General features: G+C 48.6%; 1 protein-coding gene across 1 annotated transcript in view; it reads right to left on the reverse strand.

Moving 5' to 3' along the window:
* LOC147733269 (sperm-specific sodium:proton exchanger-like) overlaps positions 1–18,334 on the reverse strand; it is a 7,973,824-nt gene that overhangs the window by 7,500,798 nt on the left and 454,692 nt on the right. Inside the window, exon 4 of the mRNA XM_086956195.1 lies at positions 6,566–6,731. Coding sequence (XP_086812321.1) covers positions 6,566–6,731 — 166 coding nt within the window. The remainder of the gene's footprint in view (positions 1–6,565; positions 6,732–18,334) is intronic.

Below are 18,334 nucleotides of genomic sequence, written 5' to 3' on the forward strand. Positions count from 1 at the left end.
AGAGGCAATTCTCCTCAGATTTTCTTAGCACAAGTGAGAAGTAGGTATCCCAAATAGAGAACTGTCTTGTCAGGGAGGAGGGTGGATGCATGTGAATCTATGAAAGATACCAATACTGGATAACTGTAGTTACAGGTAAGTAACTTGTTTTCACATCCATTATTGGGGTATCTTTCATAGATTCACATGCCTGAATCAGAATAGCAAGCAGTAAGCCAAATAGTGCTGTTTGCGGACGGTGGGAGACCGAGTGTATATACTCCCTAACACATCCGGGAAGGTTAGAATATTAGCAAGGACTAGAAACCCCTCTGAAATGAAATACTGATTGTACATTAATATACTGTGCAATAATAGCCATCAATTAACAACTGTTGACATAATAGAAACACATCCATATCTATACATAAATAAATGCAACAGAGACATTATAAATCTAACCTCAATGAAGAAGATGTTGAAGAACAGCTTGTCCCACCGCTGCATAGTCCTGCAACGCAGACTGTAGGCAGTAGTGTTTCGTGAACGTGTGGACATTTTTCCATGTCGCAGCGCGACAGATGTTTTCAATTTTAACACCAGCAAATAATGCCGTAGAAGCCGCCTTAGTCCTAGAGGAATGCGCTTTGTGGTTTGTTGGCTTTATATTGGCAAACATTAATAACAGAAGCAATCCATCTGGCTATAGTTGCCTTTGTTACAGCCTGTCCCAGTGTGGCTTGACCATAGGCGACAAATAATTGATTGGATAGCCTAATTTCTTTAGTCTTCTGTAGATAAAATTTAAGGCAACGTTTGACGTCAAGAGAGTGTAAAGCTCTTTCCACCGGCGTAACTTGGTCCGGGAAGAAGGTTTAAAGCTTTACAGGCTGAATTGAGACAATACTTTAGGGATGAATTTGGGATTTGTCCGCAAAGTCACGTAATCTCTAGTGAAATGTAAAAAGGGTTCCGAAATGGTGAAGGCTTAAATTTCACTAACGCTTTAGGCTGAAGTAAGAGCTAATAAAATTGCCACTTTCCAGGTCAAAAATTTGCGCTCAGCCTTGTGAATTGGCTCAAATGGTCTTCTCATTAGCTGAGATAAAACTGTGTTCAATTCCCACTCCGGAGGTGGTCGCCGAATCAGAGGAAAGATTCGAAAAAGTCATTTTAAAAATTGTTTGGTAAGTGAGGAAGAGCAAAGTGAAGGTTTGTTAGAGCTTTTTCGGAATCTGGAAATTTCAGCGAGGTGAACCTTGATAGAGGAGACCGCAAGTCCCGCTTTGGCCAGAGATAGCAAATAAGGAAGAATATCCTCTGCTGGAGCTTAGATTGAATGAATATCATTTGCCTCACACCAATGACAAAATCGTTTCATCTTTAAGCGATACGTCCTGACTGTACTCTGGGCACGGGCTTTAGATAGAATATCCCGACAATCCTGAGATATTTTTAGATCTTTAAATTCTAGGAAGTCAGGAGCCATGCGTGCAAGTGAAGCAACTGTGGATCTGGGTGTAGTATTTGACCCCTTTTCCCTTGTCAACATTGTGAGTAATGGAAGTAGACGAACAATGTGTTCCTGTGATAATAGGAGTAGCTCTTGGAACCAATATTGCCTCGGCCAGCAATGTGCAATCAGGATGAGACTGCAACGCTCCCTCTTCATCTTTTGAAGCACTTTCAGTATCAATGGTATTGGGGGAAAAGCGTACGCATAAATCCCTGACCATCGCATGGACAGGGCATTCCCTCTTGATCCCTGTTGAGGGAATCTCCTGGCGAAGTAACGGCATTTGCTGTTCTCTCTCGTTGCAAATAGATCTAGTGTTGGCTTGCCCCAAATGCAAAGATCTTCTCCACCTGCTCCTGCTCTCACTCGTGACATCCCTGGAGAGATCTACTGAAGGTGTCGGCCAAAGTGTTCTGAAGACCCTGGACTTGCTTTGCTCTTAGGGTTGTACCGTGTTCTGTAACCCACTCCCACAGCTCCTAAGCCTCTTGCGATAGGGACAGTGACCTCGTTCCCCCCTGTTTGTTGATGTAATACATGCTGGTCGTATTGTCAGTACGGACCAGCACTGAGGAGCTTGCAATCCTCAGAAGGAATGCCTGCAGATAGAGAAAAATGGCCTGCAGTTCCAAACTGTTGATGTGTTTTTGGTGGGACCATCTTCCCTGAATCTGTAAGTCTTGAAGATGGCCTCCCCAGCCCTCCATGGATGTGTCCGTTGTTAGAACGAATTCTGGGGGAGCTGCCAAGAATGTGAGGCCCGGAGACAAGTTTGCTTTCAGAGACCACCATTGAAGAGCATGAATCATGCACAATGTCACCTTGATGGAGTCGTCGAATGACCCTATGGCTTGTTGCCATTGTAGGTGCAATTCTTCTTGCAGAGGTCTGATTCTGAGTCGTGACAACAGAACCAGGTTTATTGCACACGAGCACATCCCCAGAAGAGAAGCGAATGTCCGGACAGAAACTGACCTCCTTTGTGAGATTGACTTTGCTAGTTTTTGCAGTCTTAGCTGGCGATCTTCTGATAAGAATGTTTTGCACTGTATAGTGTCTAGCATTGCCCCTAGAAAAGGTATCAATTGGAGAGGATGCAACTGTGATTTGCTTTTGTTGAGAGTGAGATCTAAACTTGAAAAGAGATGTAGGCATGTTGTTATAGCCTTTTTCGTAATCTTTTCTGAAGGACTCTTGAGCAACCAGTCGTCGAGGTAGGGAAACACTTGTATTCTCTGAGACCTCAGGGTTGCAGAAACTGTTGGCAGGCATTTCGTGAAAATCCTTGGTGCTGATTTCAGTCCGAACGGAAGCACCTTGAACTTAAAGTGGACGCCAGCCACTGTGAGTCGTAGGTATTTACGAGGTTTGGGATGTATAGGGGTATGGAAGTATGCGTCTTCCAAGTCCAGAGAAGCCATAAAGTCCCCTTCGTTGAGACAACTTAATACTTCGGCAAGCATCACCATTCGAAAACTCTGTTTTTTCATAAACTTTTTGAGTTTGCAAAGATCGAGAATCTGGCGCCATTCCCCTGATTTTTTCCTTATAAGGAAGAAGTGCGAGCAGAATCCTTTCCCCTTATGCGACACTGGAACATTTTCTATTGCATTCTTGTGGAGCATGTTTAAGGCTTTTTTGAAAAGTAAATGAAGACGAGGGGGAGGGGGACCCACTGATCTAACATGATCTATTGCCATTGATGAAAGAAGGCTGAGATCATTGCGCCCACAAGGAGGGAGGGGAAAATGACTGGCATCCTGCTGGACTCATTGTGTTCTGTTGGAGTCGCGTCTGTTTTCGTCCGCCCTGACTTTCAGATAAAGCTTGCCTGTATGACTGGTTGTAAGGCTGTTTGTATTGCAATCCGCACTGCCTGTTCTGCTGATTGTGATTACCTCCCCGGGAGGAAAATCTAAGACATCTGGCTCCTCGGAAAGATCCTCGTTTGTACTGGAGAGCATCCAATGATTTCGCAGTATCTGTATCAGTCTTGATAGCTAACAATGCTTCATCTATATGCTTCCCAAATAATGAATCGCCATCATAGGCCATATCAGTATCTTGGTTTGCACCTCTGGCCTAAACAATGTTGCTTTAAGCCATCCCTGGCGTCTAATTACCGAAGCACCTGCAAGCTGCCTGAAGTTCGTATTAGCGATGTCTAGAGCGCAGTCGATAATTTTGGACGCGGCTCGTTCACCTTCCAATGCAATTTTCCTTGCCTCTTGCTAATGATCTTCCGGAATGAGGTCTATGAACTCTGTCAAATCGGACCACATCTGGCAGTCGTACCGTGCCAAAATTGCCAGGGAATTTGCTGCTTTGATTGAGGATGTAGCATTAGTGGAAAACTTCTTTCCTATCAGATCCAATCTTTTACCATCCTTATCAGGCAGAGGTGAAATTGGCGTGGCTGGATTCTTCGATCTCTGCTGAGCAGCTTGTGATATGACTGAATCCGGGCATGGATGACCTATAAGTAGGGCTCCCGGTTTTTATGGTATTTATTTTTAAACATTTCAAACCACACGGACCTACGCCGGGGGGGTCGTAAGGTCCACCGGTGACGATCCAGAGCCTGAGGAAGGCCCAGCGGCGCCGGGCTCGAGGGCACTGGCGGTGTCAGGATCGTGGGGCCCTGCTGCGCTGGGCCCGAAGGTGCCAGTGGCGTCGGGGACGAAGCACCCAACGGCGTCGGGGTCGAAGCCCCTGATCCACTAGGGCCCCCAGATGGGACCGCTGGGCCCGAAGGCGCTGCGGAGCCCGTCGGAGGAGAAAGGGACCTCATGGCCATGAGGAAACGCTCAATCTCCTCCGGCGTCACGTTCAGCCCAGGGACCGGAGGGTATGGGGCCGGACGCAGCGCCCGCGACTCCTGAGGAGCCGCGTGGGCAGTGTCACCCGAACCCCCGGCCGCATCGCGCGAGCGTCGGGGGGAGTCAGAATAGCGATGATGCCTCTTCGACTTCTTATGTTTCTTACCTGACGACTTGGACCCGGAGGAGTGGCGCCGACTGCCGTAGCTGTGACGGCTCCGTCCCCATGACCTGTCCCTCGACCTCACATGGGACCGGGACCTCACACTGCGCGGGGCCGACTGCCGGAGTTCGAGCCGCCTGCGGGACCGCTCCCGCCTGGCTTTCCTCGAAAGGGCCCGACAGTCGGGGCAGGCCTCGTCGTCATGGTCGACGCCCAAACACGTCAGGCACAGGCGGTGAGGATTCGTGACCGACATGGTATGGTCGCACTCTTCGCAATGCTTGAAGCCGGGCTTCCCTACGGCACGGTCGGAGTCGTACAGACTTCGAAATGGATCAAAAAGATCACCAAAAACTTAGTCATAAATTGACTAGGGTAACTGCTCTTTTCAAATCTGCGCTGGCTGGCGCGGAAAAAAGAAGAACTGACGTCAGCACGCGCAGGCGGCGTCTAAGTACTCAGACGACGTCATCACGGCGCCCACGACGCCGACGACGGACGCTGAGCCGCAGACGACGCCTGCCGACGCGCAAGGGTACTGCTACTCAAGGTTTTCAGATCCAGTCTGAAGCCTGGGGATATTCTAAGGTAAGGAATCTATCACTAGCGTGTCTCTTTCAGATGCATGCTCACCAAATGTTGGAAAAAGGGCGAAGCCCCCCTCGCTAAATACTGGTACACTTCCTTCACTAACTTGGCGAGAGCAGAAAGCATCATACTGCACAGAGAGGAAACAGCGGATTTGAGGAAATTCCTGATTGCACAACTCTGGGATGATATACTGCGATCCTTCCAGCAGGCAAGCTTGGCCCAGGGAATCACTTAGCTGACAGGCACACTGGAAAGGCCCATTCCTGCCCCGCTGCTGCCTCACTGGAGGTAACACACTAAAAGCGGCGTATGCCTATAAGATGAGACACTGCGGTGCAGCACGGTCCTATTATCTCCCTGACACTTGCATGCTCCTAGAGTTAACACTTTGGCACCTACTGATATTGATGGATCAGCCTCCCCCCATCCAATTGAGCTGGCGCTTACATCATACTCTATACTGATCTCGGGCACGGGCACTTGACTTCACAGCTACACGTTGACTCACCTCACTACACTACAGACCTATTGACACGACCTGTTTCCCCCTTTTATTTCCACCTCCCTCAGCAATCACTACGTGGTGCTAGAGACCTTATCCCTTTTCCCTGTTTTGTCCTGTTTAACTTTTTGTCCCCAACGGTTTTGTTCGGAAGTTACGGTGGTTGATTCCACCGCCATATTTGCTAAAATATTGGATATGTTGCATTGGTGGACGGTATACATCTGACATTTGATACTCCTGTTTACACACCACATCTGGTGCTACCACACACTGTGTATTAGGAATTATCTGACTACAAGACAGAGCCACTAGAACACGCCACCTCCCATTGAACCTTGCCTCATAACACCCTGAGGATGCATTGCTCTACATTATGAGTGTCTTCACGTCTGTTGCAGCCCTATCACCTATCTATATTGTCTTAACATTTCTGCTACACGACCTGGTGTACACAAGGACTGTTTTGATAGGCGATGTCATTGTACTATTCTGCTGTACCATTATTATGCAATGTATGTGAATTATTTCCTTTTAGGCACTGCATATCTGTGTAGTGACTGTTTGAATACATAAACCAATAAAATATATTCCCAAAAAAAAAAAAAAAGAGCAGTAGTAAATCCCTTTCCAGGGCGTGCTAAATATTTATTTGTGAATATATTTTTCATGTCAGATAATGGAATTCAGGAACTTTTTTCCCCTGAAAGTTTGAAACTTGTGATTGTCGTGGGATTCTAAACGTATTAGTGCGTTCTTGAAAGTTGTACATTTGACACCGTATGGCATATTAAACCTGCAGTTGCAAAGTAATGTCTAGGTACCAAAATAAGACCCACCTTGAAAGAGGAAATTGTGATACACAGCTTTTCCTCGACACTTTATTTTATGAGCTATCAGAAACACACATATTAAGATGATAAACAATGTCGGAAAAGCACAATCAGGTGAATGTTCATTTTCTATATTTGATTTTATGTCAAAAAGTCACATACCAATATCTTTAATGGTGGCTGGAGACAATACGGAATCGGTTGCACTGGTAATGGCTCCAAATATCATACCTTCCTGCCAATTCCATTTGTTGTCAAATACTTTGACAGCTATTAAACAAGTTAAAACAGTGCTCAGCAGATAGCCAGGAATTGCAAGCAGAAGAATCTGTGGACAAATTGCAGATTAATATTGCATGACAATTCTTCCACCATTAAAGGCGGTTCAGATTAATCCCTGACTCATTATAGAGCGAACGTCACATAAAAAAAAACACATTTTTCTGTTGAGAGCAAATATAACTTTAAGCACATTGTGTTGATCCTTTCCTTACAGCCTGCAATCTAAGTAAATACATATTAAAGAGGCAATATCACCACTCACTACTTGTTTATTTACACTAGCCAGACCACTCACAACACCATCACGCTCAGTATGACGCTGTGAATCATAGGAAAATAGTATGGAAACCGTGAAGTGTGGTCATCTGTTTTTTTCTGACTTCCTAATTTTTGCCAAATGTACCTCATGATGTAGCAAACACAAGTGCTGAATGATATTTTTGTTGCTTGTGTATCATGCAATATTAAAACCTATGAAAAACAAAAACCTGTACTCACCCTAGTCACCTATTTACATTTCTGTTACAGTATAATGTAATGCACATATACTGCTGTTGCAGCTTTTTGTCTTTCAGTTGATACATACGTTTTGGGTGATCCCCAGAACAGCATATATTTTAAGCAGTACTTCATTTGTAAAAGATTAAGGGCCTGATTTAGATCTTGGTGGGACTCCTGCCGTCCCTCCATGGCAGAGTATACAAGTACTCCGCCAAACTGACGGTATCCCCCCCGCTGTATTTAGATGTGGACTGGCTGAACGCCGTCTGCATCAACTGATTGTTTTCTGTTGCGTAAGTGGTGCACCATTTTTGACGTGGCAGTCTCCTCTGCTGTCTAACAGTAATCCATCCCTGTCAGGTCGGTGAGTTTGTGCCAAGCCTATTTATATGTCCCCGTTGTGCTGGCATTGTCCTAGTGGTGGTTTGCTGACAGAGTGGAGACCTGTAAGTACTACTTATTAATCTGTCTATTCACATATATGTAGCGTTTGCTTCTAAAATGTATGTAGATAATGTGTTAGGTCCCTGTATTTACATATTGCATTTCACACAAATCAATCAATCAATCAATCAATCATTGCATTTATATAGCGCACTACTTACCCAGAGGGTCTCAAGGTGCTGGGGGGGGGGGGGGGGGGGGGGGGAATCTGCTACTGCTCGAACAACCAGGTCTTGAGTTGCTTCCTGAAGGCGAGGTGGTCCTGGGTCAGGCGGAGGTGGGTGGGGAGGGAGTTCCAAGTCTTAGCGGCGAGGTAGGAGAAGGACCGTCCCCCTGTGGTGGTTCTACGGATGTGGGGGACGGCGACGAGGGTGTGGCTGGTCGTACGAAGTTGGCGTTTGGGAGCGTAGAAGTTGAGGCGGCTGTTGAGGTATCCTGGGCCTTGGCTGTGTAGGGCTTTGTGTGCGTGGGTGAGGAGACGGAAGTTGATTCTCTTGTTGACCGGGAGCCAGTGCAGATCTCTCAGGTGTCCGGAGATGTGGCTGCGACCGGGGATGTCCAGGATGAGTCGTGCTGAGGCGTTCTGGATCCGCTGGAGTCTCTTCTGGAGTTTGGCGGTGGTTCCGGCGTGGAGGGTGTTGCCGTGGTCCAGACGGCTGGTGACGAGGGCCTGGGTGACTGTCTTCCTGGTCTTGGTGGGGATCCATCGGAAGATCTTGCGTAGCATGCGCAGGATGTTGAAGCACGACGAGGAGACGGCGTTGACTTGTCTGGTCATGGAGAGGGAGGAGTCCAGGATGAAGCCCAGGTTGCGTGCGTGGTATGTTGGTTTGGGTGCGCTGCCTAGGGCGGGGGGCCACCAGCAGTTGTCCTACGCGGCGGGTGAGGATCCCAGGATGAGGACTTCCGTCTTGTCTGAGTTCAGTTTCAGGCGGCTGTTCTTCATCCATTCGGTTACCTCTTTCATCCCTTCGTGAAGGTTGGCTCTGGCGGTGGCGGGGTCGTTGGTAAGGGAGAGGATCAGCTGGGTGTCGTCGGCGTAGGAGATGATGTTGAGGTTGTGCTGGCGTGCGATGTCTGCGAGTGGGCTCATGTAGATGTTGAAGAGGGTTGGGCTGAGCGAGGTGCCTTGAGGGACGCCGCAGATGACTTCGGTGGCTTCAGATCTGAACGGGGGAGGCGAACTCTCTGTGTCCTCCCGGCGAGGAAGGTGATGATCCACTCCAGTGCCTTCTCCTGGACTCCGACGTTGCTGAGGCGTTGTACTAGGGTACGATGGCAGACAGTGTCAAAGGCCGCGGAGAGGTCGAGGAGGATGAGGGCCGCTGTTTCTCCGTTGTCGAGCAGCGCTCGGATGTCATCGGTGACTGCGATCAGGGCGGTCTCGGTGCTGTGGTTGGCCCGGAAGCCAGACTGCGAGGGGTCGAGGGATCCGTTCGTCTCGTGAAAGGCGGCCAGCTGCTTGTTGACGGTCTTCTCGATGACTTTTGCAGGAAACGGGAGCAGCGAGATGGGGCGGTAGTTCTTGAGGTCGGTGGGGTCAGCCGATGGTTTCTTGAGTAGAGCGCTGAGTTCAGCGTGCTTCCAGCTCTCCGGGAAGGTAGCGGTGTCAAAGGAGGTGTTGATGATGTCCCGCAGGTGGGGTGCGATGACAGCGTCGGCCTTGTTGAAGACGTGGTGAGGGTAGGGGTCGGTCGGAGATCCGGAGTGGATGGAGTTCATCGTGCGGACGGTGTCTTCGGTGCTGATCGGGGTCCAGGCGCGGAGGGTGGTGGTGGGGGGCGGTGGTTCGGTCGAGGCGTGCGTCGGTTGAGTGCTGAAGCTGTTGTGTATGTCCGTGATCTTGTTGTGGAAGTAGGAGGCGAGGGAGTTGCAGAGGTCTTGCGAAGGGGTGATGTCGTTGTTTCCAGCATTGGGGTTGGAGAGCTCTTTGACGATGTTGAAGAGTTATTTGCTGTTGTGTGCGTTGTTGTCCAGTCGTTCCTTGAATGCAGTTTTCTTGGTGGCGCGGATGAGTTGGTGGTGTTTTCGGGTGGCGAGCTTGAGGGCAGTCATGTTGTCTGGAGTTGGGTCTCTGCGCCAGGTTCTCTCGAGAGCTCGGCAGTTCTTCTTGGAGCTCTTGAGTTCGTCGGTGAACCATGGGGCTTTCTTGCTGCCGGGTCTGCTGGGCGGGGTCCTCAGGGGTCGAGCGTGTCCGCGCAGTCGCTGATCCACTTCGTGAAGTTGTTGGCCGCCTGGCTAGGGTTCGTTGTGCTGGTGGGAGGGTTCATGCTCAGGGAGGACGCGAGCTGGTCGGCTGTGATCTTGTTCCAGTTCCTACGTGCAGCCTGTTGCTGGTGGTGGTGGATCGTGGTCCTTACGAAGCTGAAGTGGACGCAGCTGTGGTCCGTCCAGTGAGTCCGGTGGCGTGGCTGATGGCGATGTCCTTGCTGGATGCGAAGACGGGGTCGAGTGTGTGTCCGGCGTAGTGGGTGGGGGTGGTCACCAGTTGCTTGAGTCCCAGGTTGGCGAGGTTGTCCAGCAGGGTGGTGGTGTTGCGGTCGTTGTTGTTCTCCAGGTGGAAGTTGAGGTCCCCTAGGAGGATGTAGTCAGCGGAGCAGAGGGCGTGTGGGCTGATGAAGTCGGCGATGTCTTCGCTGAATTGTGTGCGTTGTCCGGGGGGTCTGTAGATGTGGGTGCCTCTGAGGGTTGTCTTGGGGTTGATATGGACTTGGAAGTGCAGGTGCTCGGCGGTTGTGAGGGTGTCGTCGGTGTTGGTCGTGATGCGGATGGAGTTCCTGTAGACGATGGCGATGCCTCCTCCGGTGTGGTTGATGCGGTCCCTTCGGATGATCTTGTAGCCGTCTGGGATGGCGATGGCGATGTCAGGCGCAGAGGGGGTGTTCATCCAGGTTTCCGTGAAGAAGGCGACGTCTGGGGCTGTGGTGTCGAGCAGGTTCCAGATCTCGACGGCGTGCCTGTGGACGGAGCGGGTGTTGAGCAGGATGCATCTCAGGTGGCTGCTGCTACTCACTAACTATTGAATGCACACCAACAGGCACCACAATCACAACACTCACAAGCACCACAACATTTGTTTTTAACCCCTTCCATGCTCATGACAAGGTCAACTCAAGGTCAACTCGTCATGGGTGTTACCTGCACTGTGTTTATGACGAGTTGACCTTGTCATGAACAATTGGGATCCTGCAAATGCAGCACAGGAGGGGAAAAGCCATTAGCAACCAAGGTGTTAAAGTCTCAATACAGGTGTGTTAATTTTACCTTGATAAGTTGTAAAACAAACAATAATATATTACATAAAAGAAAAAAATGCTTTTATTTATTTATTTATTTAAAAGAGTTTTATATAGCGCTGGCTAGACCCAAAGGTATCAGAGCGCTTTACAAGAAAATCAACACTGTAACAGAAATAGTTAAACAATTACACAATACATCAAAAAATAGGCAATACAATTAGGAGAGGAGAGAAAGGAGAGAGAGAGAAGGAGTGGAGGGGGCGGTGAGAAAGGGAGGATAAGGGAAGAGACAACAAGGAGAGACGAAAGGAAGTCTGTCTAAAGACCGACTGGGTAGGTGATGACCAAGGATGGAATTCACGGTCCATATCCCCTATAGCTAAACCAGGTCGCTCCATCGGGCATCAGACAAAATAGTTCAGTCTCAGTACACAGAGAGGAGAGAGACATAAATAGAGGGAGGGTGAGGGAGGAGACGACAGGAGAGACAAAAGGAAGTACAACAATGTGGTTCAACAGTATAACAGAAAAAGATCAACAATTACACATTACATCAAATAATCAGCGATACATTTGGAGAGGAGAGAAAGGAGAGAGAAAAGTAGTGGGGGGTAGGGGAGGTGAGAAAGCGAGGATAAGGGAGGAGACAACTGTAGAGACGAAAAGAAGTCTGTCTAAAGACCGACTGTGTAGGTGATGGCCGAGGAGGGAATCCACGGCTATCTTCCCTATAGCTAAACCAGGTAGCTCCATCGGGCATCAGACAAAATAGTTCGGTCTCAAGTGACAAGGAAAGAGGTTCACAGAAAAACAGGGTGGGGACAAAGGGCAAGGGCGGATGAGGGCAGAGGGCAGAAGCTGGAAAGAGTGGGAGCGGAGGGGGATGAGGGGAGAGGGGGAAGATAAGGTCAGGAGAGACGCCGGAGCGTTTGCCCGAAATCCGGCTGGGTAGGTAATAGTCAAAGGAGGGAGTCCAAAGTCAATCTCCCCTATAGCTCATGATGTAGCTCCACAGGGTATCATACAAAAGTAGCTAAGTCTCAGTTGTCTCGACAAGTAAGCAGGGAAAAGGACCAGGTGGGTGGGCGACGACAGGGACGGGCAAAGGCTGGTGAGGTCCTGTGGAGATCAATGATTAAAGACCAGGGGAGGAACAAAAACATCACAGAGGTCTCACTGAGTCGGCCATCTGGAAATCAGGCAGGGGGTATGCAACATTGTAAGTTCAGCTACAGTCAGTCAGAGGGGATGAAAAATGGCCTCAGAAAGAAGCGCTCCTCGCAGGCAACTGGCAGCATCAGCGCAACTGTCCAAAGTCGCCCAGACTAGAGTGACAGTACAGTGGAGGCGTGCCTCTTCCTAAGCCCCCCCCCCCCGGTACCGGGGGAAACGTCACGCATTTTAAGACCCCATCCGGCGATGTTATGCCTCCTTCAGGGTTCACTGGGGGCCTGCCGAGGGCCCGCTCCCACTCCTCAGCTCGTGGCTCGTGGGAAGGGTGCTGGCTCAGCAATACATGAAGGAGTTCTTCGCAGGGCAGGGGAGAGAGAACACTAATGGCGGTTGGGGCTCGCGCACCCCTTCACCGCCGGGGCTGCCAAAGTCGCCAGCGTGGGATGTTTCAGCCTAGATGAGTTTACAGCATTGGATCTCTCAGCGGGGGTGGTGTACACGCAGGGCCACATCAAAGCTGAAATGAGCAAGAGGGTCTCAAGAAATCAGGCCTCATGCATCAGTTTTAAGAAAAATGAAGACAGCAGGACGCCAATTTCCTCAACCGAAGGGCCCCCCACCCTGGACGAAGCAGTCAATCCTAGCGCCCGCAACAGGAGTATGTACAGAGTATGTACATTGAACGCGGTTCCAGTAAGTCTCTATTAGCCGCCATTACAAAGTCAGGCAAGCTGACACAGGCATCGTCGCGTACACTGAACTCAAAAGAAGGTTTGAAAACCTGAATTGCAATACAAATGCGGTACACATCTGTTCGTGCAGGAAGTTCATGCAGCATTTTGGTGTTAAAAATCAGCTGATGTAAAAATAAACAAGACGACAACAATGGTCCACACAAGATTCATAGACTCATAGGAAGACTAGTGTAAAAGAATCTTACCTTAGATTTCTGAGACAAAGGAGTTGATTTGAGTCGTGGTCAACTAGTAGCAGCAAAGGAAGGAACTGGACAAGGTACATTTCTACCTCATTTCCTTTGACTCCTCCAATTCAAAGTAGTAGGTATCCCCGCCACAGTTTCCTTGGCAGAAAGGCATATTGTGATTGGCCTGGTGGTATTCTTGGCTGGACTCCAATCAACAGGTGCTTTTAACAATGATGCTGACGATGCAGCAGAAAAATTCTGGAGGAGGCGGCGGCACTTGGGCGGCCTTCGTCCATGGACCAGCCAATATCTTAATGGAGAGGGCGGACACCCAAGATTCAGGCGGTGAAACCATAGAAAAAGTGACAGCTTGACCAGATTCGCCAAGATCTAAAGTTCTGGTGCCCAAATGCCTCTTTAAATCACAACCAGATACTCCATGCCCCTATACAGCACTCTTTCAATTTCTTAATAATCCGTGCTTTAATTTCGTCTTTCTCTTACTCATTGTTCCGCTTTGTACTTTTGCCTCTTTTGCTCTGTGTCAAAGTCTGATGAGGAAAAATAAGTGCCTGTTCCCAGATTTGAGTGCCAGTGGCAACCACCAGCCTAAATTAAGCACTGTTTATACCCAGTTAATCTATGAGGACTGATATTGATCAGTTATAAACATTGATGTTGAGCCATCCATGTAAGCTGAAGACTTGTTGTCTGGCTTATACCCGATTGGCATATTTAATGTACTAATAACACCCTAGTGAAGTGGTATTACATGTATCCAGGGCCTGAAAATTAAATGCTACAAGTGGGCCTAAGCACTTGTTGTGCCATCCACTTAAGTAGACCTGCAAACCTGGCTCCGGCATGCCATTGCAGCCTTACGTGCAGTTTTAATTTCCATTTAGACCTGGAAAATAAACCCATTGCCAGGCCTACACGTTATTTTAATTGCATATGCCACCCCTAGGGTAGGCCCTAACAACCAACATGGCAGAGCGGAATTTATTTAAAATATGGGACATGTACTTTTATGTATTACATGACCTGATAGCGAAAAAATCGTTCATTTTTTTTCTCTATTGCAAGGCCTCTCCCATAGGATAACTTTGAGGTTACCATATTACCTTTATTAAGGATAACTTCCAAATGGGGACAGGCAAACAGCTCATGTTTGGTGTCTTTGAAATTGTAATGAAAAATTTAGTTGCTAAAAGTACAATTGATGGGCTGAATACTGGACAATGTCAAACACCCACCCCAAGTTACAGATGTGGGTCTAAATCCATCATTTTTCTGTTAGCCATGCTTTTCCCGTTTAGACCCAGTCATATGCAAATCAGTCTTGATCCTGTTCGCCAGGGGAACAGTCCAGTCACAAATGCCAGGCCAGGTCCTCACTGGACCAGAAACAAGCATCCTAGTAACAGTTTCGGGGTATCACCCCTCAACAGGCTGGATAGCATGCCTGAGGTGGCACAACCAGCACAGGGCCACATGGGCATACCTGTCTGTAGGAATATGCCCCTTATTGCATGGTTACCGCACCACTTTTAGCCTCACACATGATGCCCTCTGACTTGGTTTTCCCTGGGTCCCTGCCAAGCAGGTTCCCAGTGCATGAGGTCTTTCTCAGAGCTGTACCTTTGTACCCACAATTGGCACCTCTCTGGCCAAAGGTATGCCCCTGGTAAAATGTACCATGGGTACAAGGGGCACTGTGACCATGGAAGGTTTCTAAGGGCGGCAGCACATATTATGCCACCCTTAGAGGCCCTGTACCTGAACACCCACAAACTGCCACTGCAGGATGCATGTTTTGGTGCAGAGAAAAGTGAAGAGTCGAGATGGCACACATCCCTATGTGCCATGACTGCAGCCTGCTGCCTGGGACCTAGGTAAGTCGCCCCTCTAACAGGGTGCACAAGCCCCCAGGTGAGGGTACAGTGGCATGAGCACTGTACCCTTATAGTGTCTAAGTCCATTCTTAGACCTTGTAAGTGAGGTAAGGCCATAAAGAGTATATGGTCTGGGAGTTGGTCATTACGAACTTCACAGCTCCATAAAGGCTTTAATAAAACCTGGGAGGTTTGGTAGCAATCTTCATAGCACATTAAACTCACACTGATGCCAGTGTGTAATTCGATGTAAAATGCAAACAGAGGGCATCTTTGAGATACCCCGTGAAAAACGACCAGCCCTGCTGTGGTTCCTAAATTGCTGACCGCCATTTGCCTCTCCCACACAGGTTTCTGGATTCCCGGGTAGAGAGCCTCCACTCTCCAGGTCCAGAAACAAAGCCCATCCTGGGCAAAGGTGTCATGTCTCCTCCCCCAGGATGGGCTGGGTCAACAAGAGAGGAAGCTTTAAAGGCTGCCGCCTTTGTAAGCTGTCCCTGCCCTTTGCTGCCCCCAGCAACTGGCTCCCACCAATTCTGACCTCAACTTTGGGCGGGAGAATCAGCAGGAAAACTGAGCTAGAAAGAGAGGTGTGACAACCTGTACCAACCCCACCCCTCAGATGGGAGAGGTGAGGTAAAGCACACATTTCAGTCTCCTCCATCTTGGAGAAGAGAGGACAAAACCAATTAGGAAGAGGCTCATGCACCCCTCCCACTGGAGGGTGGCATAATGGGGGAGTGTACCCACCCCAAAGGAAGGGACTCAAGGTTCTGACCTACACACCCCTTTAACGCCCATAAATTTAGTATTTAGGGGTGACTCTGAACCCTGCCTCCTCAGATTCGAGGAAGAAAGAAGAAGGACAGAAGAGCTGTGCTGACCCAAGAAGAGGACACCTACTGCTTTGACCACAGCCCTACTGGCTACTCCTGAAATCATCCTGCCTACAGCAAGAACACAGGTATGTACCCCTGGGGCCAGCGGAATTGCCCTCTACTAATCTAACAGACTCTGTATCCCTTGAGCACCGGATTCAGTCAAGCAAAGACTCACCTACAAAATCTGGATCCAGGTAGCTCCATGGTTTTGCACCACTCTGCACCGGACACCCATGGACCCTGTTCGAGTGGCACAACACCAGCAAGAGGTCTCCAAGGGATCCTGATCTGGTGTTCATCGACCCCCCTTCAAGCTTCAAGATGATCCTTGCAGGCTCAACCTGAAGTGTCTGCCCGACCACGACAGGAGCTGGGAAGAAGAATTTGACGACAAAAGACACCCCTGCACCCGACACTCCATGTCCTTGGGTGGCCCAACTGATAGTGTCTAGGCATCCCCCAAGAACCCAAATTACCTCTCCAGCAGGTGGTTGCCTTTAGGAAGTCTCCCTGTCAGAGCCTACAGAGTCTTTTCCAAACCGAAGTCTGCATTTCAATACACAGGATCTCCAACATCTCCTTGGTACTCTGCACCCGGATGCCCAAGTGCTGCTGGTAGTGCAGCACATTTTGGACTTTTTGCCCCTGCAGTGATGATGTTAACCCCAGGAGCTTTGATCTCGGCCACCTGAGTGGCCTGCTCGTGAGCAGTCCCTGACCGAAGGCCCCCTTAGCCCCATTGACTAACGTTAATTCTGCACCCAGCTGCCCCAGTGCTGCTGCTGGTGCAATTTGAGTGCCTACATAGACCTTGAAGAACCTTGGTCCGAACCCCCAAAACTCCCACTTGTAAGTTGTTTACTTACCTGAGAATTGTTAATCCTTTTTCTTCAACAGCGAACAATGTTAAGAGTTTTGTTCCTAAAAATGTTTTGTCGAGCTGAACTTTTTTTATGTAGTAGTAGTAGAAAGCTTTATTTCGATATTTTAGTCATATCATAAAAGCATTACAGTACAAGAAATATAAAAACACAGTACAGGCATTACAGTGTAAGGAAATAAAACAACAGTACATTTTGGTATTATATCCTACATTAAAAATGTCAAAAAGACAAAACCCACACAATGCGATTTAGGGAAACACTCATTAGTGGAGAAATTTTGATTGCAGCAAAAAGGAGAGCAATAGTGAAATACAGTACATATTATTGGAGACTCAATTGTCTGGCGGATCTAATCCGCCAGGCCCAACCCAGAAATTTCGCCAAACAACACGCAAACAGGGGGCGGGCATCAGATCTTAGTATGCGTAACGCTTCCAAGTGAGATCTAGTGCCAAGGTTCCTACATAATGGTTTTTGCCACACGCAGCGCGGGGCTGCATAGGCTGGGCATTTGAACATTAGGTGGGGAACTGTCTCTTGTCTATTATCACAAAAAGGGCAATATGGACTAGATTGTAACGATGAATTCCAAATTGATGTTAACTGTCCTAGTGGCAAGACACCCACCCTAAATTTAAAGTATAATGCCCTGTCCCAAGATTTGTGGATCATATCTAGATAGGGTTCTCTAAGTGGGAGCTCCTTCACCATCAAAAATTCTGCAGTAGATCTACATAGTTTGGAGTTAATGTTTCGCTCATTTGCCACCCAGGACCAGTATAGCTTCTTAAGTATCTCTTTTGGAGGGGCAGATCTATTAGCCCAGGCATCTTCAAGTCCTAGGTCATAGAGAAGCCGCTTAACTTCTCTAAGCCAGCGGACCTTGGGCCAGCCAGATGTAATGAGGAGTTCCCTCAAGCCTTCGGCATAACTGGATAATTCTGGTACCCTCCATATTCGTGCCCACAATAGAAGGCGACGTAGCCTCGCCTGATCTTTTATTGGGCGGGTGCCCGCATCTAATAAGAGTGGAAGGGAAGGGGTGCTATGCGGTAGCCTCATGAGGTCTTTGTGAAATTTGTTTTCTAGGCTCCCCAAGAAGTCTGCGTTCTGCACGCCCCACAATTCAGACCCATACAGAGCTGCGCTCACCACCCTTGCCCTATAGATGTCAAGAACAGCACCAATTGGTTTGAGGGACGAAGCACGTTGTTCCTTCAATAGGGCTCCTGTTAACTTCTTATGTGACAGGGAAATCTTTTGATGGTGGGCCTTCCAATTCATAGAATCGGAGAGGCGGATACCCAAATAATCGAACTCTTTTACCCTTTCGAGAGGGGCTGAGTCCAAGGTGGGTGGAGTGACAGTTTTCCTTGGGGGGTTTAGAACCTGAAACTTAGTTTTTCCTACATTAATGACAAGACCCCTCAGATCACAGAATAGTTTAAAGCTGGATAGTAAGGATTGGAGGCCTGTTGGAGACTTTGAGATCAGGAGGGTGTCATCTGCAAATAGGAGAGTAGGTATTTTTCTGCCAGCCAGGGAAGGTGCATCTGCTGGATGTTTAAGGAGATGCTCCACCACCCCATTAATATAGAGAGAAAACAGGGTGGGGACTAGCACACAACCCTGGTGGACTCCCCTATTTACAGGAATACGTGCTGTTTTTTGGCCCTGATCTCCCCACCTGATCTGCGCAAAGTTACT

The sequence above is a fragment of the Lissotriton vulgaris genome, chromosome 2_1, assembly GCF_964263255.1.
Source record: "Lissotriton vulgaris chromosome 2_1, aLisVul1.2, whole genome shotgun sequence".
In the NCBI taxonomy this organism is placed as follows: domain Eukaryota; kingdom Metazoa; phylum Chordata; class Amphibia; order Caudata; family Salamandridae; genus Lissotriton; species Lissotriton vulgaris.